Here is a 21769-nt window from a genome sequence, read left to right on the forward strand (position 1 = left end):
TACGTATAGAACTAACCATAATTTAAGATAACCATTTCATTATTTGTCAATGTCTACTACATTCCAGCTTGCGGCATAGTACTATGAAACAGCTTTTCGTCGCCGTCAGTATTAAAACACTCTTAATTAATTAGGACAAACATTTATTACTCCTTCCGTCTCAAATTATTTATCAATTTTTTATTTTACAAAGATTAATTAGGAGAGGTTTTAACAACTTTACCTTTATTCATGTCTAAGTTATAATCTTTTTACATTAAATGTTTAATCTATTTATGTGTCGTCTCCATTAATAATAAAATTCTACTAAGATAAAAATGAGGAAACACTAATTAAATTTGCCTTGAACTTTGAAAATGATAAATAATTTGAGACAACTATGTTTAATAATCATGACAGATAATTTGAGACAAAGGGAGTACAATTCATAATGTTAAATATTTCGTACTCTCAAGATCTAAGCTATTATTTTACTACTTAATATTTAAAAAACTAATAAATATAATACTCGTATATGTAGCTTTGGTACAAATATTTCTTACTAACCTAAGTGAAATATGTAATCGCATTTTAATTTCTAATTAATTAAGATTAAACTATTTAATTAAATATCCATATGGAGTACATGTAAATATTTATCAATTAAAATAGTACAGTAAAGATGACCACTTCTCACAAAAGAATAGATGATGTTAACTGGAACCAACTCCCACATCTGTCACTACATACCCGGTGGCGGAGCCACACTAGGTCGAAGGTGTTCATCCGAATCTCCTCGGCGGAAAAAAACACTGTTTTTATAAGGTTAAAATTATTTTTTATGTATATAAACTAGATGTTGAATCCCCTTAGGCTTCTTCGTATGTTTATTTTTTTATATTTTGAACCCCTCAGCGAAAATCCTGACTCCGCCACTATACATACCCTCCATTTCTTATAATTGTCTTTTCTTCTTTTTAGTTAAGGGTAGGAAAAATCTAAGTCCATTATATTCTAACTACCAAAAGCCGTGAACAAAAGTACCAACAACGACACATCATAGAAATTCAAAAGATATTGTCCCCCAATTTCCCCCTCAATTCCCCACTCTTCCCACCATTCAATTTTCTATTTTTTCTTATCATTCTGTGTGCAATTTCTTTAGGGTGAATATAATTGCATCCAACTAGTCTTTTAATCTTTCTATAAACTCACCTTTACACCCTTTAATACTCCTATATTTCGAACTTTGCCTTTATCTTTTCCCTCTCTCATTTTCTCGTTCTTGTATTCTATGTTTTCTATTTATTTATTTCTAACGTATCTGAGATTGAGCTCCTTGAGCCGAGGTCTATCGGAAACAATTTCTCTACCCTCATAAGATAGGGGTAAGATTTGCGTATACTCTACTCTTCCCAGATTCACCTTGTGAGAGCGTACTGGGTATGTTGTTGTTGCTATAGTATCCGAGATTGAGGCATTATTGATTTCAACAATAAGGACATATTCAATGTCGATAAGATGATGCAATGGGTCAAGGGTTTATCGGAAACAATCTCTCTACCCTCACAAGATAGGGGTAAGATTTGCGTATACTCTACTCTTCCCGGATTCACCTTGTGAGAGCGTACTGGGTATGTTGTTGTTGTTGTAGTATCCGCGACTGAGGCATTATTGATTTCAACAATAAGGACGTATTCAATGTCGATAAGATGATGCAATGGGCCAAAACCTACAAATTATATTTGTCATTCTCAATACAAATTGCTATTATTATCATTCAATCAATGAATATTAAATAGAATTATATGTAATTAGTAATTATATTTGAGTGATTTTTTTTTGGAACCCTAGGGAAACCGTCAACCGTTACCCTTCGGGTGCGCACTGGGTAACCTGCTCACTATGCAATAGCTTGCAAACCACACAGGAGATATAAACCGCACTAGACATGCCTGGTGCGACGAGCTCCGACTGATAAGGCTGATGGAGAGGAGAATCGATCCCAGGTCTCCCATGTGGGAAACTACTCACCCAACCAACTCAGTCAACCCTTGCGGATATATTTGAGTGATTTAATTATGTAAATATAGTTTACATCGTTTCCAAATAGTGTTCTAACAATCACGCCACTTACTTTGCGATTAATTGACCAACACAATGAATTATTTTATCATTTCCGAATATATTGCTAGAGCTTAGTTTTTAGATTTAAAATAATATAATGAAAGGAAAAGTAAAAAAAGAAAAAAGCTAGTTATGATTCTTTATTTTAAAGAGGTAAAGAAAGTACAAGTGGAGGCCTTTTCTGCCACCAAGACTCCAAGAGCAACTAGCTTTTATAATTTGATAATTTTCTATATGTTAACTGTATTTTCATTTACTCGTACTGCAGCGGATGGAGCTGTTCCTCCCTTAATGAAGCGTCGGGTTCGAGCCCTGGGTATGAAAAAATTCTTGACAGGGAGTGTTTTCCCCCGAATGGGGTCCTATGCGGTGCGAAGCCGGATATAGTCGGCTCCAATGTGGGTACCGAATACCGGGTGGGAAACCAAAAAAAACTGTATTTTCATTTCAAGATCTCAAATAGCTAAATGATTGGATTAGAGATTAATTATCAAGTAGCTCCAACTCTAAATAGCTCGAAGAAAATTAAGATGATCCATTGTATACTAAAAAGCATAGTTTATTTCAGATTCTTGATTTCCATGGGACAATTAATTTCCATGTTCTTAAATTGCTGCCCTTGAATAGAATAATTTAAGTACTACTATAAACTAATTAACATAAGCATATATCAGAATGGGTTTCGATCCAAAAAACAAATTAACTGGTTTTAACTTTAGTCATATACACACCTAGCATTATACCAAATAACTCTAACTTGCCATGGTTAAATGATGAAATGTATGTCAAAGACATATACGTGTTTGATTTTATAATAAAGAGAGTTTATTTGAAACAGAATCATATTACGGGGTGTATAGAATAGCTAATCTTTGATATATATATATATACACACACACATATATTAGATGTAATCTCGCCATTTAAAAAAAAAAAAAAAAAAAGTAAAACTCAATATTTTTGGTTCAAATCTTACATTTGTATTAATTTTTCTTAAAATGTATAAATATTCTATTCAGAACTAAGAGTAAGCAATAAAACTTATGATTCAAAATCCATAAACTAAAAATCCTTGCTCCGCTTATGATTCCTTTCTCATGAGACCAAAATCCACCCTTCCCCCTAATTTGATATTTTTCCCATTCATGTCTCTTTCCTTGTGTTGAAAATCTTAGCAGAAAATAGAGTAAAAAATTTCAATTCAAATGAACATATAACAGCCAGTTACTTGTTATTGACATAGAAATTGAAGCTATGCAAATATTCAACAAAGTTTATACAAAGAAGAATACACATGAAATTATATTTTCAACTCTGTTCATTAGCATTTTCATTTCCTCCCTGATAAAATGCCAGCCAATTTTGGTCTGTCTCTACTGTCCAAATCTTTCCAAGAGCCAATTTTGACATGTAAATATAATTATGAGCAATTTAACTTGTGAATTATAATAATAACAGGGTGTTATTGGACATAATAGATGTGTAACTAATTGAGTATCCGTAGTCTCCTTAGGAAAAACTAATTCATATAAAAATTTTGAGAATCCATTGACTGATTTTAAGGTTACTAGCAGCTGCATTGTCTACTCTATTTTTCGCCATGTAAGGGAAAAAGCTCTCTTTATCATCTCGTGCCAAATGCAATATCCCTTTTTCTTCTCGTAACGTTTATGTTTTAGTCTTCTTTGACGATGGCTCTGGAGAATAAGAAACGGATGCATCCACTACCCACAAGTCATTGGAGCTAGCAGAACTGAATGATACATCCATAACACCTATGGGACTTCCTGGCAATGCACCAAATTTGCGTTTGTTTGAGTTGAAATCAATATTGGAAGCCACTTCCTGGATTAGCTTATAACAATCTGTCACATTTCCCTGTTTTCCAAAAGTTGATTCCCATTAGAACTTCAAATAAACAGATTCAGAATTTAAACGTCATGAATTCTGAAATGTATGTCTAACTTTATTTATATATGCATAACAAATTCCCTCTACTGCGATTGCATCATGAAGATTGCGATCGTAATGAGTCACCAAGCACTAGAAAACTAAGCAATTTCGACTGAGTTTCAGTAGAAATTCACCCGAGCCCCTCGGCTCAATCCAAACCATGGCAAAAAGTCCAGATGGTAATGTTGACTTATCCAAAGGCTCAAAATACAAATTGCAGCGTAAATACTAAAAACAAGGGAGTTAGTTTATATTGCTCGGACTTAAAAAAAAAATAAAAAAATTGTCGCACCCGTGTAGGGTCCTAAAAATATGCACTACGTTTGGAGGATCCCGCACGCACTCGTCAATATTTTTAAAGAGTCCGAGCAACACAGGGGTTAGTTATCACATTGATTCTAGAGCACTGGGTTCTGCCAAACCTATAACTCGATCCTCTGCTTCCAACTAGTGCAACAAATTGGGGAAATGTTTAACTAGAATTAAGACATGAAGTGATAAATATACAAACCTTGACTATTCCAAGAATGCCCAAAAGTTGTTCCTGGTAATCCCCTCCAATGCAAGGCTCTAGCACATCAATAACATGTAACATTGTGGCAGCAGCCATAGCAGAAGGAAGACAACACATAAATCTACAATCTGCCAGTTTATAAAAAATAACAAGTTAGTAAATAATTTAGGACCAAGAATTAATCTAGCTTTACCAAGGGTTAACATTTTCATCCATAATTAATTACCAGTAATAGTGGCTAGAAGCACCCTCTCACATCTCCTAAGAAGTTCATAACAAATGTTGTTATTTAATCCAAGCCTTCTGGAGAAGTAATCAAGAAATGAAAATGGGGTTACTGGATTCATCTTCCACTTGAGTGTAGAAAGTACCAATAGCTCCATTCTCTGAATTGTTCTTGGCTCAAACAAGTATCTTGATTCCTCCAACTAAACATAAAAAATCAAGAAAACACCAAATCAATAACCAACACATTGAAATTGTTACAAGAAATCAAGATTTTCTAAGACCAATAAGGGGTCGTTTGGTTGCTGGTGATTTACTCATTTACTAAATCCCGCATAACTGTACCATGTCCGGTAGCTTTTTTTAGCTATGTACAAAATTCAACACACTAAATAAGGTGTTTGGTTAGTAATTTAGGATTACGTACAACTAATATATGTATTGTACTAGTATAAGTTATGAGAGAATTTATATACTATTTTATGTAGGATATAAAATGAAATAACTAATACTACATTAATAAATAAAACTTATTAATTGATACATGCATTACTAATACCTACACAACTCTAACTAGCAATCAAACAACCCCTAAGGATTATGATGGGATGAATAAAATCCCTCCACACTTAATCAAAGACTCAGGTTGGAGCCCTCAGAATGGAAAAAAGTTCCAATAGAGAGCATTATTGGCGCAAATCTGAATTAGTCGAAGCCACAAAGCGAGCACCAGACACCAAATGAGAAAACAAAAAAAGATATTGTAAGAACATACTTGGAGATCTAGAAGTAAAGGAACTTGGGTCTCTTCAACTTTTGCAGCTAAAGAAAGACAGGTAACAGCAACAAGTTGATTCATCCATGGCTTCTCAATTTGTGACTGAAAGCTAAAAAGAAACCTATCAAGGTAGTTTACAGCAAGAATTGCAGTTTGAGCAGAAAAATTATGATAACCAATGGCTTCAAGAATCCATTCAACTGCTTCGTTTCTAGATACAGACAAAAATGGGCTGTTTATTACAACATTATACATTTGATTTTCTTGTTCTTTGGACAATAAAGAGATTAACTCTTCTTTTTCCCATATCATATCTTGTTCTGACAAACAAATTGACTTGGTTTTTAACACTTGAAAGTTCTCATCTTTGCAATACAAAGAATCTAATAAAAATGGAAGCTTTTGATAGTGATAGTGAGCCATCTACTTCTGTGAAGAAGACAGATGTTTGGATTTTCAATTACTTCATTTTTTGTGCAAGAAAGAAGTTATTGGAAGATGAGTAGGCTCATTTGAGCCATCTTTTTTCTCTCTGTTTGTAGAGTTGGAGGAAGAGAGTAGGAAACGAAGAGGGGGACTTGGGGAGTGATAACTGATAGTATATAGCAGGGAAATGTTGTGTTTTTAATGGGTCTTTGATGGCCTTTCCTTTGTGAAAAGTTTCACAAATATGACACTTTGTGGGCCGCTCTTTAAATCATTTAGGAGCCGTTTGGTAGCCGGTTAAAATTATGCAAGTATTGGTAGTACAAGGAGCATGATGGGTTATAGTCACGACATTACATAGAGTTGAGTTTCACCCATCACGACTCGCATGTAGGCCAGCTGCGAGCTCGAGGCGCACGGAAGGCCAGTATTTTTTTCCACAACACTACCACAATCCAAAGTTTGGGTACGGTGTGCAGGGGTGATGCGATGTCTGATGCCTAGGCAGACGTGCCCTCAGCTAGTTATAAGAGAATCTATATATTATTTTATGCATAGATTAGTTATGCAAGTTTTAATTATTCATGTATTAGTTATTTCATCTTTTATCCTGCATAAAATAATATATAAATTTTCTCATAGCTTATACATGTATTAGTTATCGGGTTCTTAAATTGCAAAAATCACACACAATATTAGGTGTATTAAATTTTATAAATAGCAAAAGAATACTACCAAATATAGTATTACTTATGCCAAATCTAGTACCTGCATAACTTAGCTCCTAATTACCCACTGGCCGATCCCTTAAGAAATTTATGTAAATATCTCCGTCCTATCACACAGACAACAAAAAAAATTATCAAATAAATATAACAAGATGGGTAGAATTTTGTCAATCCGTAAATCAATTTAACAAGATGTGTAGAATAAATATAATACTATCAAATAATTGGACAACATAAATTTTGTCAATCCCATAAGTATTATGAACAATTTAATTTAGAAGATAGATTTAGTAAAATGAAGATTGTACTAAGTTATGCTCGCTCATTAAACATACTAAAGCGTGATATTTCGTATTCTTCGGGACGTGGCTATTTTTGCCTAAATTTCTTAATGAGGACAAATTTAAATACCGACCCACAAGTGACGTATTTGAACAAATTTTCCTTTCCTTTGCTGTTTTTCCACCGTCATAATAGATTTTGATCAACTTACATACATGGGATTTTTTTTCCTATACTATCAAGTAATCATTAATAAAAAGTATATAAACAATTTGAAAAATAAAGAAAGTTATCTATTACATTATAAGTTAAATATACTAATGGTATATATAATTCTTGCACTAAGCATATAGTATAAGTTAACTCAAATAATATAAGATTTTACGAGGAATTATGACGGGGTGGTAGTACCCATCTATCATTAATCATAGATTTCATGTTCGAGTCCTAATGATAGAATTGTTTTTTATGTGAACATCGGTTTACTGCTAAAATGCAGATTTCCGACTAACCGGTGTGAATCCAAATTAATTGGACAAACACCATACACATGTTAATTGTTTTATTTTGGTACATACGCATGTTAATGTTAATGCGTGGACGAGTTCATGTGAAAGCTGGAGCTCTATATGAAAGCATTTAATTTTCTACAATATTCAACAAACTATATCTTGATGAACATTAATTAATTGATCCAATGAAGGATTTATTGCCCGCAACGAATTAGGAAGCTATCAATTCGCATGATCAAAGTCATTACCTAATGATGAGCCCAGCAATTTATTTTACTTGCAACGTTATGAGTATGATTTATGGTTTTCTCCATCGGAAATTTGAAGGGGAGCCTTGGCGTAACTGGTAAAGTTGCTTTCATGTGACCAGGAGGTCACGGGTTCGAGCCGTGGAAACAGTCTCTTGCAGAAATGCAAGGTAAGACTGCGTACAATAGACCCATGTGGTCCGGCCCTTCCCCGGACCCCGCGCATAGCGGGAGCTTAGTGCACCGGGCTGTCCTTTTTCTCCATCGAAAATTCACGTGTTCTGAGTAGTTATCCTTAGGAATCGATATAAATACCAAATGCGCATATAAGTATATATTTATACTGATGAGTGATATATTACAGTACCCCACCTGCTAATTCTTACGGTCCTGACATCTCGGTTTTTTGGTTCCCCACCCCGTCTTCGGTATCTGCATTGGAGCTCGACTATATTTCGATTCGCGCTGCGTAGAGCTCTATTCGGGAGGAAGCACTCCCTACCAAAAAAAATTTCATACCCAAAGCTCGAATCCAAGACCTCTGATTAAGGGAGGAGCAACCCTTATCCAGTGCACGAGATCCTTTGATGTGGTATGGTTAACTTAGAAAGGAGAAAAGGGTTAGAACAATTGCTTTTTCCCAATATTTTCAAAACGCTTTATACTATAGTGGAATAGTCATATATACCTTCGGATCTCTTCTTTTATCAAAGCGTATTGATTAAAGGGATGATAAGCCATAAATAAATAAATAAAAGATGAGAAGAAAAGATGAGAAAGAGAGAGAAACAGCCAAAAGTCTCTCTGCATGCCTAAACATTTTCAAAGAGTAGACTTTAATTTATCATCACCATATGCCAGTCCAAACTAGAATTTCAATATAAAAGTAAATGGGGTCCTTTAATTTGTTTTAATTTAGCTCTTTTTAACTCATCATTGGTCTTAATTATGCTACATGGTCATATTCTCGAACGCATTTTTTCAACTTATACATAATATTTCTTTCTATTCATTTTATATGATGGTGTCTGATTAAGCGTCTGCCTAATAAAGAAACAAGAGTTTTTAGAATATGTAGTCTACTAACGTGTCATGACATTTCTATAGCTATAAGAGTATATTATAAAAGGTATCACGTAAAATATCATTCTTTTTAAACAAAAAGAGTATCAAAATAAAAGGAAAACCATCAATAGGCGTAGTCATTAGGCGTTGGTTAACTTTTGCCATTGTCTTTTGCTCTCTTTTCCTTCCATAAGTTAAAAGCTGTCAACTATAGAATTCCACCAGTAATTTTCACAGGTCTTCACTTTTCTGGTTCCCATTGCATTTGTTTTACTGTCTGTGTTTGTCTAGTCTCTACCATTCTTTGTACGAAAAAAGTTTATATATTACAGCTGATTTAGTCTGCAGAGTAGTACAAGCATAGCATCGAGGATTAAAGAGAGCAAAAAGAGAATGAAAATATGGGTAGGTTTATTTACCAAAAATACACCAATAGAGGTAATGCACTTCTTACAGAATCTAAACCTTTTGTTAAAGATGGAAAAAATTTCTAATGGCCTCGGGCGCAAATTTTTTGTTAAGACTCGATTATGTAATTCACGCCAAGTATCACATTATTCTATACGTTCTTCGTCAATGTGTGAGTCGATATATTCATTGCCGAGAGTCGTCCTTCTTTTTCCCACTCGGCGTTCATTATCTGCATTGGAGCCTCATTAAATCTAAATTTGCATCGGAAGTTCCACAATGAGAGTAAAACACCCCCTCATAAAAGCGACTATGTATCTAGCAAGGCTCAAACTCGAAATCTATGGTTAAAGATGAAGAATACTACTTACCACTCTACCACAACTCTTGTTGGTAATGTCTCCGCATTCTATCACAATTTTCAATGGTATAGGATCTAACAGACATAATAACGAAATCAATAAAGTCTATTTGTCCCAAGAAAGTGATCTATCAACAGAGTCCTTATAAAATAAAATAAAACCATTTTCACAATTCGAACCCGTGACATAATAACTACTCCAAAATTAATTAAGTTTATTCTCTTGGAATAAGTATTATACACTAGATAAAATTCTTCCTTTCGAAAGATTTTTTATTCTTAGAATTCGAGATCAAAACCGTGAAATATTTCAATCATTCTACCACGCTTTTCCGTGGTAGTATATGTTTAGAGTCAAAAGACATGACAACAAAATCAATGTGTTGCGAGCTAGCTCCTATTCTGCTATGATAAGTTGCTTTCTTTCTTTTCTTTTCTTTTCCTTTGCCTTTTAGTTTCTCTTCTTCTTCCTTCTATACACGCTTTAGAGGCTCAATCTCCAAGGACTTTAGTAAGAGAGCTAAAGATGGACATAATGGTACACACCAAAACAAAGTAGAAAAAGAGTATCAAAGTTGCCGTCAAAGATAGGAGTACATGATTTTTAGGGAGCACTAATTACAATATAATCGCCTTTTATAAGGAACACATTACATCTTAAAATGAGATTTTCCGCGTGAATTCGAATTAATCGAGCCCAAACGGGTACTAGCTAGATACCGGATTGGAAAACCAAAAAAGTTACATAATTTTTGCATGATTTAGATATTCAGTTCCATTAGTCTAGTCAAGGGTGGAGCTAGAAATAGAATACGGGATATGGGTTCGACCGTATATCCGTACCCAGTAGCTTTGATGTATTTATCTTAAGAAATTTATTGAAGATGTACAAATTATCATTTTAAAACCCACTAACCTAAAAGAACTAGAATGCCGAAGTCATAAATTTCAAATTCTAACCTTGCCTCTGAGTCTAATATGAATAGTTTTATCTTAGATTAACTTCCGTTACATGGCTTTAGTTTTTCTTTTATTGTGAGATAGTTCATCCCAAATTAAGTTATAATTATTACAAATTTTAAAAATGGTATGAGAATTTATTATGTATGACCTGGATAGTTGTCAAAAACAGATGATATATACTTACTTCACATCATAAAGTAGACAAGGATAGCCAATATATTAACCATTGCCGGTTGACCCATAGGCCATAGCCTTCACCTCTCTCGCCGATTCTCATTGAATTGAGAGATCTTGTCGCAATATACTCTTTTTAATCCCCCTTTCTTAACCTTATTGTAGAGCTATAAATGAGCATATGAATAATACTTTTTGGGCTAAATTAAGACTAGAAGCAGAAAGATTGAGTCCTTTGCTAGCAAGAACTGACTGTTAGAGAGCTGTCTGTCTACTATTTATGTCATGAGACCAGAAGCAGAAAGATTGAGTCCTTGGCTAGCAAAAACTGACTGTTAGAGAGCTATTTGTCTACTATTTATGTCATGAGACCAGAAGCAGAAAGATTGAGTCCTTGGCTAGCAAGATCGGGAGGGTTAGTGTCCTATTAAAAAGGAATACCCAACTTCTCGAGTCAATTTCTATTACGAGGAGAGGATCATTGGAAGTCTCAATTGCTATCTACCCAAAGTAGAGAGTTCGATTTCATATCCAATAGTTTATTGACCTACCAATCGAACTAGGGAGTAATAGACTTATATCGGGGGATCGAATATAGGAAGACAATAATTGGATTGAATCCGATTCCCCAACAATCCAAAGTTGTTAGGAGCCTCATTTACAAGCCAAATGTGAAACATATATGCTACTATATTTTCTAATGATAGGCATATTTAAAAAAATCCAGTTTGTTATGTTCTGTCAATCTTACCTATTAAGCAACTATATCGGCTTACATTCCTCATTTCCCCTCCTAAATTTCTAGTTAAAAAATGCATGAGGGTACTCATAGAGTCCACGAGAGCAACACTTTTGGAAAGTAAAAGTCCGCAAAAGAACAAAAATACAACTTGCAAAGGGTGACTTCTTTTTATTGAGTGTGGTATCTTGCCCATATATCTAATATTTATAAGGTTGATGCACATCATTAGTTCATGGTTCATAGTCAAGGTAAATAAAACGCATAATAGCTTTGAGGTATTATAATTCATACACGATTGAGCATGAGTTTAATTTGTCGGTCATCATGACCATCCATGATTCAACCTGAAGATAGGTAGTACTCCCATTATTTGTCCACTTTCTCCTTTACACGTCCTTTAAGAACTCATAAATAAAAATGTATTTTTACTATATTACTCTTATTTCTCTCCAATTAATTACACTCTAATCAATATTGGTTACTTAAAAACACAATTAATGTTAAGGGAAAAGTAGGAAAAATTTAATTAATTTTATATTGTAAATGAACAAATATTTTGGGACGAATATTTATAGCTATTAATGTGGACAACTAATATGAGACGGAGGGAGCATTGTGCATGTTTGACTATTCCTTTAGAAGAAACAAACTTTTCATATTTTTTTTTGGCTAAAGTCATAAATTGACCCTTAAACTATACCAGAAAATTCATTTTCACACTTAAACTTTAGTTGTGACCTAGTACACACCTAACATATAAAAAAGTGATACTAATTACTCCTTTGGACACCCAAACCTAAATTTTAATAAATACGTGGTAGTCACTCGCCATACCATGTTGCCACGCATTAAATGAATTAATTTAACATCGACTCATTCATTAACCCAAACCCGATTCGTTTCACCCCTTCCATTTCATTTATCCCACCCGATTACACCCAATTTACACTCATCTTCACCCACCCATTAAAAAAACCCTACGTATCCTTCAATTTCTGACGAGATTCAACACAATCTGGTCAATATTTTTCGGATTTTCTTGTGTTTGTTGAGTTAATCTCTCTATTACACCTATAATCGAAGTTAGGGTTTTTTATTTAAGTCTTATCTAAGGGTTGCATTGGTGTTTTTGGTGATTTTCGTGAAGATCACACCTATTTCACGACTAGGTAAAGTTTCTCTCACTTTATGTTGTGTAAATCCACTACGTCTAGGGTTTTTTACATGTTTAGTTTTTTATGGATTATACTGTGTAAATGTCATGGTAAATGCTTGAATACGTTTAAAAAAAGTAATATTGTGTTTATAAAAGTGGTATAATGTTAGTACTGTTTATTGCGACTTGAACTAGGTTTTTTTAGACGTTTTTTTCCTTAAATTCTACTGTGTTTCATGCTTAAATATGTCCAATATGTTGTAATAAGTAGTTGTGTGTGACTTTACTTCTTAAATGATTCTGTGCAATTTTCAGGTTGTAAAATGTCTTTTGAACTGATTACTTTGAGATTTTACCATGGTGGACTTTTAAAGGGTAAGGGTAAAGAAAGATATGTTGGGGGAGAGGTTACTGATATTATGATGTGGACATAGATAAATTTTCCTGCTTTGAATTGATGGATTGTGTGAGAGATTTAGGCTATGACCCCAGGAGATGCTCCCTTTATGCTAGATTGCCTAAAAACTTACCCTTGATACCAATAACATCTGATAGGGATACAATGGGAATTGCAGCATGTTTGGGGGATGGGGATATTTTGGAGACATTTGTATGCCACATGGTTGAAGAGCCTCAATTGGCTCCACTCTTATTAGAATATGCAACTCATGTGGGAGGTGGGGGGGGGGGGGGGGGGGGGGGGAAGTGGAGTATCTTTTGAAAAAGGGGGTAGTGAGGGAACATCTCATGTGGAAAATGCAGCTTTTGATGAGGCTGTCCAAACTACTAATCCTCCCACTTCTCCTCTCATCCAAGAAAATACAACTCCACCTTAACAACCTACTACTCCTCCAATCCATTCCCCCATTCCAACTAGTCCTACTACTGCCCCTAATTATCCAAGTCCTACCACTGTACTGCCTACCACTTCAAGAAAGTATAGATATCGCAACAAAAAAATTTATATTTGGCAACAACTTAGTTTTATTGTTGGCAAATGATTTTTTGTTGCCAAAGAATTTAATTTTGTTGCCATAGGATTGATTATTGTTGCAAAAAGTACTTTTATCAACAAAAAAAAAAATTGTTGCACGTTGTTGCAATAACAGCCGTTGGAAAAAGTTCATGCAACAAGATATTTTTTTTTTGTTGCCAAAAGTACTTTTTGCAACAATAATTAATCTGTGGCAACAAAAAAAAAATTGTTGCCACATATATTTTTTCTTGTAGTGTACTACTGCTGATTCTTCAAAAAACAAAACTGGAATTGATAATGATGAGTGTGATAGGGATGAATTAGGATCAGATCTAAAGGATTTGTTAAAGAAGAAGGAGTATAAGTTAGTGAGAGTGATATAGATGAGGAGCTAAGGGCTTTTAGAGAGGAAAAGAGAGATGGAAAGAAGAAAAGAAGGAAGAGGGGTGAAAGACCTCTTGTTCCTGCACATGTTAAGTTAGGAACATGAAGAAAAGGGGCAGATGTGGGGTTTGATGAATCAGAAGGTGGTACTAGAGATGGTTTAGAAGGCAAGTTGGCTGGAGATGAGCCATATTACCCCTCTGATGAAGCTGCTAGCTTTGAGACTGATCCAGATGACTGCACTGATAATGATGGAGAAGTGGTTGAACAAAGACAAAAAGCAAGAAGAAGGAAGGTAAAACCAGGAGTTGTGTTTGATAAAACTTGCAAGAAGGTTACATGGGAAACAGGTCTACAGTTTGAGTCTGTTGATGATTTTAGGGTTACTATTACTAAGTATGCAGCTGCTGAACATGTTGATATTAAAAAGCATGTTAATGAACCTTTAAGGGTAAGGGTTAGGTGTGTAGAGAACTGTCCTTGGCTTTTATTTGCTAGTTTTGACTCTAGGACTTACAATTTTGTGGTGAAGAACTACAATCCAATTCACAAATGTGACCCTACAAATAGAAACAAACTTTGCAACTCCAAATTTTTAGCCAGTCACTATAATGAGAGGATAAAGGAACAACCAAGAATTAGAATTTTTGAGCTCCAACAGCTTATTAAAAAGGAGTTGGATCTTTATATTGGAAGGACCGTGTGTAGGAGAGCAAAAAACAAGGTGATTTCAGAGATGATGGGTGATCATGTGAAGGAGTTTGACAGAATTTTAGATTACAAAGATGAGTTGTTAAGGTCTAATCCAGGTAGTACATGTGTAGTGAGGCTTAGTGAAGAGACAATTGAAGGAAGAAAAAGATTTGTAGGCTTCTACATATGCTTTGATGCAATGAAGAAGTCATACTTGGCAGGATGTAGGAAATGTATTGGTGTGGATGGTTGTTTTTTAAAGGGAATTTCAAAAGGTCAGCTGCTTGTTGTTGTTTGTAAAGATGGAAACAATCAGATGCTGCCACTTGCTTGGGCAGTAGTTGAGGTTGAAAACAAGCATAATTGGACATGGTTTATTAAAATTCTAAAGGAAGATCTCCAGCTGGGAGATGGGACAGACATGGCAGTTATAACAGATATGCAAAAGGTAATATGAAGTATTTAATTACATCATATTCATAATTGTTTCTTACTCTTCATTTGTTGTTTAATAACAACTAGCTTTTTTATTGTTCATAGGGTCTTGAAGGTGCCATAAAGGAGCAGCTGCCAAATGTTGAGCATAGGATGTGTGCTAGGCATGTGTTGGCAAATTGGTCCAAAGATTACAGAGGTCTTGAGAGAAGAAACTGTTTTTGGAGGTGTGCAAGGTCCACATTCGAGGCTGAGTTGAATGATAACCTTAACTACATGAAAACATTGTGAGTGGCTTGTCTTGGTAAGTTGATGTACTACAATCCAGAAAGATAGAGTAATCATTACTTCAAATATACCACACAAGTTGATAGTGTAGATAATAACATGGCTGAGTGTTTTAACTCTTGGATATTGGCAGCAAGACACAAAAGTATAATTACAATGCTTGAGGAGATAAGGGTGAAAATGATAAAGAGAATAGGACAAATGAGGGAGTTTTGTAACAGTTGGATTTGTGATGTTTCTCCAATGGCAATGAAGTTACTAGGAGACAACACAAAGAAGTCCATGAAATGTAGTATTGAGTGGAATTTTGATACAGGGTATGAGGTGCTTCATGGACAGTATAGGCATATTGTGGATCTGCCTAGGCAAACTTGTACATGTGTAGCATGGATGTTGAAGGGCATACCATGCCCTCATGCAATTTCAGCTCTTCACCATAGGAAGTTTAACCCAGTGGACTATATTTCTCATTGGTATAAAAGAGAAACATACATGAAGACATACATCCACTTCATTCAGCCAATTCTGAATATGAAGACGTGGCCAGAATCAACAAATCCTTCTGTTTTACCACCTGAAGTAAGGAAGTTACCTGGCAGACCCAAGAAAGCAAGAAGGAAAGAAGCTATAGAAAACAAGAAAACTGGAAAATTATCCAAGAGGGGAATTGAGATGACATGCAGCAAATGTCATACCAAGGGTCACAACAAAAGGAGATGTTTTAGGGAGCCTAATACTACTGGCCCAAATTCAAGTAATGTTGCTGCTACTGTACCACATCCTACAACTGCTGCTACTGTCCCACATCCTACAACTACTGCTGATGTCCCAAATTCAAGTAATGCAGCTACTTCAACTAGCAGAGGAAGGGGTAGACCAAAAGGTTCAAAGAAGGTAAATCTACTTTATAATTCAATAATAAGTTATAAATTAATAGCTTCTAATGTTTTCTTTTGTTTTGTAGAATGCTGGTATTAGCAGGCCAAGTAGGGTTGGAATGGGGGTGCTGCACACGCAAAGTGGGCAAACAATCATTAATGTAAGTTGCTTATCACTCGGCTATCATTTTCTATTAACTCTTACAAATATCATTAACTAGCCTTATTTCATTTATCTAGCCTGGGCTGCCAAGTCAAAGGTTTAGAACTGTTAAGTCTTCATCAGTGGTAACTGGTTTTCTTGCACATAAGGCAACATATGGTGTGAAGTGGAAGGGAAAGGATGCTATGACCTCAAGGCAGCTTGGAGAAATGGGGGGGGGGGGGGGGGGGGGGGGGATGGCCAAAGCTACACAATCGAGCCAAGGAAGTTCCACTACTCAACTATGACTGCATTCTGTTGGTGTTACTATTTTAGCTTTGACTGCATTGTAAAAATTAACTTTGAAGGTTTTTGGTTAGGATTTAGGCTTGTCCTTGGCAGCTGAGACTGCACTTAAGACTGTTTTTGGGCAGCTGTGACTGCATTTAGCTTTTGGCAAAAGTCATAACTTTTAGTGTTTTATACTGAATTGGCATAGGTAGGGCAACTGTAACTGCATTTAGCTTTTGGCAAAAGTCATAACTTTTAGTGTTTTGTCCTGAATTGGCATAGGTAGGGCAGCTGTGACTGCTTTTAACTTATTTAGTTTTTTGTACTGAATTGGCATAGGTAGGGTAGTTGTGACTGCATTTAACTTTTTTACTGTTTTGTACTGAATTTGTATATCTGATTAACTATCTTTTTGTGAATGAAAATGAATGGTCAAGAATTTGAATGTATTGGCATATGTGTACTGAATGGTATTGAATGATAGTGTAGTTCCCGTGGTTGTGGTGGTCTAAGTTTGAACGTATTGGCATTTGTGAATATTTTGGACTGGAATTGAATGGTAGTGACTGCTTAGTTAGTTGTTAGGGACACTAAATAAATCACACATTATAAATAGGTCTAGCCATTATACCTAATTCACTCAAAACTAATTAGTTCATTCTCCAACTTTCACTCCAAACTCTTTCACTAAAACTCTCATTCATTCTACCCTTCACTCTAAGATGAGTCTTCAGTGCAAAATGCTGGCATACTTCGAGAAAACGTTAACAAGATGGTACGTTGAAAATGATGACTTCGTACGTGTTAATTTCATAATGACGAGATCTTTTTATTTTCAATTGTTTTAGTTTTAGTACTAACGTGTATTTTTTGTAGATCCTTCCTAATAACATTTTGGAATTTCTTCCAAATTTTGACCACGAAACTGTTGTTCTGTACGACCAGCACGCGTACCATATGAAGTACAAAGTTGGTGCATATATGCGCCTATCTCAAGGCTAGAAACAATTTATTGATGCTAACGGATTGAGGGCAGGGAATGTGTTGTGTTTCCAAGTTTGTCAAGGTAGGAACCGTGTAGTCTTCATTGTTAAGAAAAAGAGGGAGATCATAGTGGTAGATTAGATCTCCGTGTTTGTCACTTTTAAAGTTTATGTTTGAATTTTTTGTCGGCTTGTAATTTATTTATGTTTTATTTCCGAATTTCTTTGCTTTCCACTTTCCGAATTTTGATACATACTTGGCAATACCAAACATTAAGGGTTTCAAAAATCAAACTAAACCAAACATTACCAACAGCCCCAAGAAGTTCTAATTAACATTACCAATACCACCAACAAGATCTAATAAAGACTTAACAAGTACACTAACCTCTTAGGGCAACTTCATATTATAACCTCTTAAGTACATGCTTTGAAATACAAAACTTAAAACTAAAATGCCAATACACAACAAGGCAATCCAAAGTATTGTCTCCCTTTTGGTGGATTTGGCCAGCTTGCTCTTCCACTTCTTCTCCTTTTCTTTCATCTTCTTAATTTGTTCTCCAAAATTATCCATTTCAATCTCTATGCTTTGCATATCAATTTTGCTTTCTATAGATTTTGTAGACATAGTAGGCTTGTTATCAACTTTTGCGGAAGCTTCAAATGATACTTCAAGTTCACCAATTCTTCTCACTAGTTTAGGAATCACAAATTTGGATCTTGGATCAATCTCATCATCCTTCCAACGATAAAAATCACATGATCTAGCACCCTATAATCAATCAAATATAGGTAAAAGGCATAAAACTTCCAACTACAAAAGTTCAATTCTTGATGAAAAATCACTTACACCATAGTATGGACAACTCCAATATCTTCTACCCGGATTCCTTGGGGTCCAAGAGGTCATCAAAGGCAATAAAAACCTATGCTTGCATCGCACTTCAGAAAGCTCATGATCATCTTCCTCCTTACAAATCTTAGACAAGCCAAATCTAGCCATTATGGAACCTTCATTACTCAAAATCCAAAGGCATAAACGAAGGTAGTCACACACGGTAAAAACAACGGAAAAACACAGGAACTAATACAAAAAAATGAAAAAAAAAACATACATTAATAAATCGATAAAAAACAGTTCCTACAGAAGAACAAGAAGCTTTACAATGTAGAATAAGAAGCTTTACAATGGAAAACAAAAGGGAAAATTCGTTGGAGAGGAGCTAATAAAAAATGGAGACAAAAATTACCTTTGCTTCAAATTGGGGCTGATTTCACGAATTTGGGAGACAAAAATTAGGGTTCTTAATATTTGATGGATCGGGTATATTTGATGAAGGGGTAATGGTATATGACCGTTTAAGTGGAAGGATTGGGATTTAAATGATTTTTCCTTTTTTTTTTAAGTTTAATGCGTAATAAATAGTTGTTCACGCGCACAAAAAAGTCGGCACACACGCACTTGGGTTTGGGTATCACTTTTTTATATGTTAGGTGTGTAATAGGTCACAACTAAAGTTTAAGTGTGAAAATGACTTTTCAGGTATAGTTTAAGGGTTAATTTATGACTTTAGCCTTTTTTTTTTTGACACCGCATAAATTATACTATATCGACTATGTAAAGAATTAGTTACTCACATTGACATCAGATACATTTAAATAATAGTAATTACTAGTGATCTCATTTAATAAGCATTGAGTACGTATAATCAATAATAAATGGTAAGTAACCAACTATAACATGTTAAATTGCACTAAATATATGACAAATGCATAAAACTTAAACTCATTATTTAAATTAGGCAGAAGGGTCTACGACCCCCCTGAACTTGTCGATTTTTATTTAGTGTATATCTAAACTTTACGTTGACCTAATTACTCCCCTCAACTTGAAAATATGATAGTCTGGACCCCCCCTAGATGCTGATGTGGCAAAGAGCGTGGATACACTCTCTTTTAGGCGCGTGGATGGGTGAAAAATCGAAAAATCAGCTTCCAAATGGGGTATTTTTCAACTATTAATTGCCACATAATCAATATAATGAGTTTATTTGATCCAATTGTATTTCTTATTGGTTTTTCTTAATATACATTGCATATTTTATCCACATTGTGTTTTTTTCTTTTTCGATATGATGATTATTTATTTTAGCTATGTATTTTTTTTCTTTTTCCGGATCCAAATCTAAATAACTTAGTTGAAAGTTTCAACTTGAAATTCTGTTTATTTTATTCAAATAAAAATAAGGTTTAGCAAAAGTAATGAAGTTTAGACGGTGTATTTTTTACAAAAATATTGTGTATTTTTCTTTTCATGCAAGTACTATTTATTTCAACTGTGCATTATTTTTTTCGGGTCAGACTCATAAAATATTTGGTTAATATTTTATTTGATTTCTTTTTTAGATTCAATGATTATTTGTTCTTACTGTGTATTTCTTCTTTTCCTGGCCAAATATATAAAAATAACTTGATTAGAATATCATTATATTTAGGCAAATAAAATAATTATAGTCAAAATATTTATATAAAGATAACTTGATTAGAATATCATTATCTTTAGGCAAATAAAAAAATTATAGTCAAAATATTTTCAAGTTCTTTTTTTACAGATTTGGCCAGAAAAAGATGATTCAAATAATTGTTGAACTTAAAAAGTAAAAAATATATATATTATCCTTTAGAAAATGCCACATGGACAAAAAAAATCCATGTGACAGCGCGTGTTGACCACCTCCATGGGTTGTCAGCGTCCAGAGGGGTCGTCCCTATCATATTTTCAAGTTTAGGGGGGTAATTAGGCCAACGTAAAGTTTAGATGTACACTAAATAAAAATCAACAAGTTCAGGGGGGTCCTAGACCCTTCTGCCTTTAAATTATTACTACTCCCTCCATTCTATAATAAGTGACTTTTTAGGCTTATGCACACCCCTTAAGAAAGTGCTCACTCCTAGAAAATTAAGAGTGTTTTTATGAACTTACCCCTAATTAAATGTCTAGAAAAATAAAAGCTTAATGATTCTTGATTACGTAAATAAGAGTCGAAGAAGAAGATCAATTTATTCTTGAAATCCTAAAGCACCACTTATTTTGAAACAAAATGAAAAATTTAAAAAGTCACTTATTATAGAATGGATGGAGTACTATTTATCTATCCATTAAATGTCTTACTTAATCAACACTATATTAGTTGGAGCACAAACAAGCCAACTACTTCCTACGGAGAACAAATATTTACTTGAGTCGTTTTCCTGCGTTCCACCAAATAAACAAACATGCTATGTTGGTAAACTAATGTCTAGCTACTCCATTGACCAAAACTACACGTTTTAAAATTTGTCGGTCATTGCATCCACATTTTTTTCTGCACTTTCTTGTTCATCGATAAAACGAGATCTACAATTAATGAGTGCTCCACATTCCAACGGCCTCCGACTTTAGTATTTATGCAAGGAGATTGTCTAATACTCCTCCATAATAAGTGACTTTTCGAATTTACATTTTGTTTCAAAATAAGTGGTGTTTTAGGATTTCAAGAAGAAATTGATCTTCTTCTTCCAAAATAATCCTTATTTACATAATCAAGAATCATTAAGCTTTTTTTTTCTAGGCATTTAATTAGGTGTAAGTTGGTAAAAACACTCATAATTTTCTCGAAATGAGCACTTTATTAAGGGGTTTGCATAAGCCTAAAAAGTCACTTATTACGGAATGGAGGGAGTACAAAACTCAACCACCATTGATTTTTCAGATAAGGATATTACTTGTTTGTACCTATTGTTTCTATGCTTTGGTTATCGCATTATTCTGTTGATGTTACTGTTCCACTTTTGTGTATGCTATGTAATGATTTCTCTATTATTTGCTTTACTTTTGTATTTTATCTTTTTAAAACTGCTTTGATATGCGTTACTTGAGCCGAGGGTCTTTCGAAAACGATCTCTCCACCTCCACGAGATAGGGGTAAGGGTTTCGTACACTCTACCCTCCACACACTCCACTTTGTGGATTACACTGGGTATGTTGTTGTTATTGTTGTTATATTACTTGTCTC

The 21769-nt window shown here is 34.5% G+C and overlaps 3 protein-coding genes across 4 annotated transcripts; 1 reads left to right on the forward strand and 2 right to left on the reverse strand.

Annotated features, from left to right (window-relative positions):
- Positions 1-3493: 3493 nt before the first annotated feature.
- On the reverse strand, positions 3494-6227 carry LOC132604080 (cyclin-D3-3-like). The gene is made up of 4 exons (XM_060317409.1): positions 5574-6227; positions 4800-5001; positions 4571-4701; positions 3494-3984 (listed from the first exon to the last, which is right to left on the reverse strand). Exons 1-4 carry the CDS (start codon positions 5997-5999, stop codon positions 3775-3777), a joined length of 969 nt encoding a protein of 322 aa, XP_060173392.1. The 5' UTR covers positions 6000-6227; the 3' UTR covers positions 3494-3774.
- A 6871-nt stretch (positions 6228-13098) lies between these two features.
- Positions 13099-15420, forward strand: LOC132601867 (uncharacterized). The gene is made up of 3 exons (XM_060314924.1): positions 13099-13318; positions 14115-15142; positions 15235-15420. Exons 1-3 carry the CDS (start codon positions 13099-13101, stop codon positions 15418-15420), a joined length of 1434 nt encoding a protein of 477 aa, XP_060170907.1.
- A 2580-nt stretch (positions 15421-18000) lies between these two features.
- Positions 18001-19331, reverse strand: LOC132602543 (uncharacterized). 2 transcript variants are annotated; one of them, XM_060315371.1, is made up of 3 exons: positions 18965-19331; positions 18565-18709; positions 18001-18486 (listed from the first exon to the last, which is right to left on the reverse strand). In XM_060315371.1, exons 2-3 carry the CDS (start codon positions 18622-18624, stop codon positions 18103-18105), a joined length of 444 nt encoding a protein of 147 aa, XP_060171354.1. In that variant the 5' UTR covers positions 18625-18709; positions 18965-19331; the 3' UTR covers positions 18001-18102. The 2 variants fall into 2 exon arrangements, with proteins under 2 accessions (XP_060171354.1, XP_060171353.1); XM_060315370.1 differs by having other exon boundaries at positions 18565-18725.
- Between the last annotated feature and the right edge of the window lie 2438 nt (positions 19332-21769).

The sequence above is a fragment of the Lycium barbarum genome, chromosome 7 (genome assembly GCF_019175385.1).
Source record: "Lycium barbarum isolate Lr01 chromosome 7, ASM1917538v2, whole genome shotgun sequence".
NCBI lineage: Eukaryota > Viridiplantae > Streptophyta > Magnoliopsida > Solanales > Solanaceae > Lycium > Lycium barbarum.

Bases quoted from the DNA above. Each gene is read 5' to 3' on its own strand.
- LOC132604080 (XM_060317409.1), bottom strand. From the start codon at position 5,999: ATGGCTCACTATCACTATCAAAAGCTTCCATTTTTATTAGATTCTTTG. The intron at 5,002-5,573 runs GTATGTTCTTAC...TTTTATGTTTAG, and splicing joins CTTTACTTCTAGATCTCCAA to TTGGAGGAATCAAGATACTT. The intron at 3,985-4,570 runs GTTTGTATATTT...TTTGGAAAACAG, and splicing joins GCATTCTTGGAATAGTCAAG to GGAAATGTGACAGATTGTTA.
- LOC132601867 (XM_060314924.1), top strand. From the start codon at position 13,099: ATGGATTGTGTGAGAGATTTAGGCTATGACCCCAGGAGATGCTCCCTT. The intron at 13,319-14,114 runs GTGGGGGGGGGG...CATGAAGAAAAG, and splicing joins ATATGCAACTCATGTGGGAG to GGGCAGATGTGGGGTTTGAT. The intron at 15,143-15,234 runs GTAATATGAAGT...TATTGTTCATAG, and splicing joins TTATAACAGATATGCAAAAG to GGTCTTGAAGGTGCCATAAA.
- LOC132602543 (XM_060315370.1), bottom strand. From the start codon at position 18,717: ATGGCTAGATTTGGCTTGTCTAAGATTTGTAAGGAGGAAGATGATCAT. The intron at 18,487-18,564 runs GTAAGTGATTTT...GATTGATTATAG, and splicing joins GGAGTTGTCCATACTATGGT to GGTGCTAGATCATGTGATTT.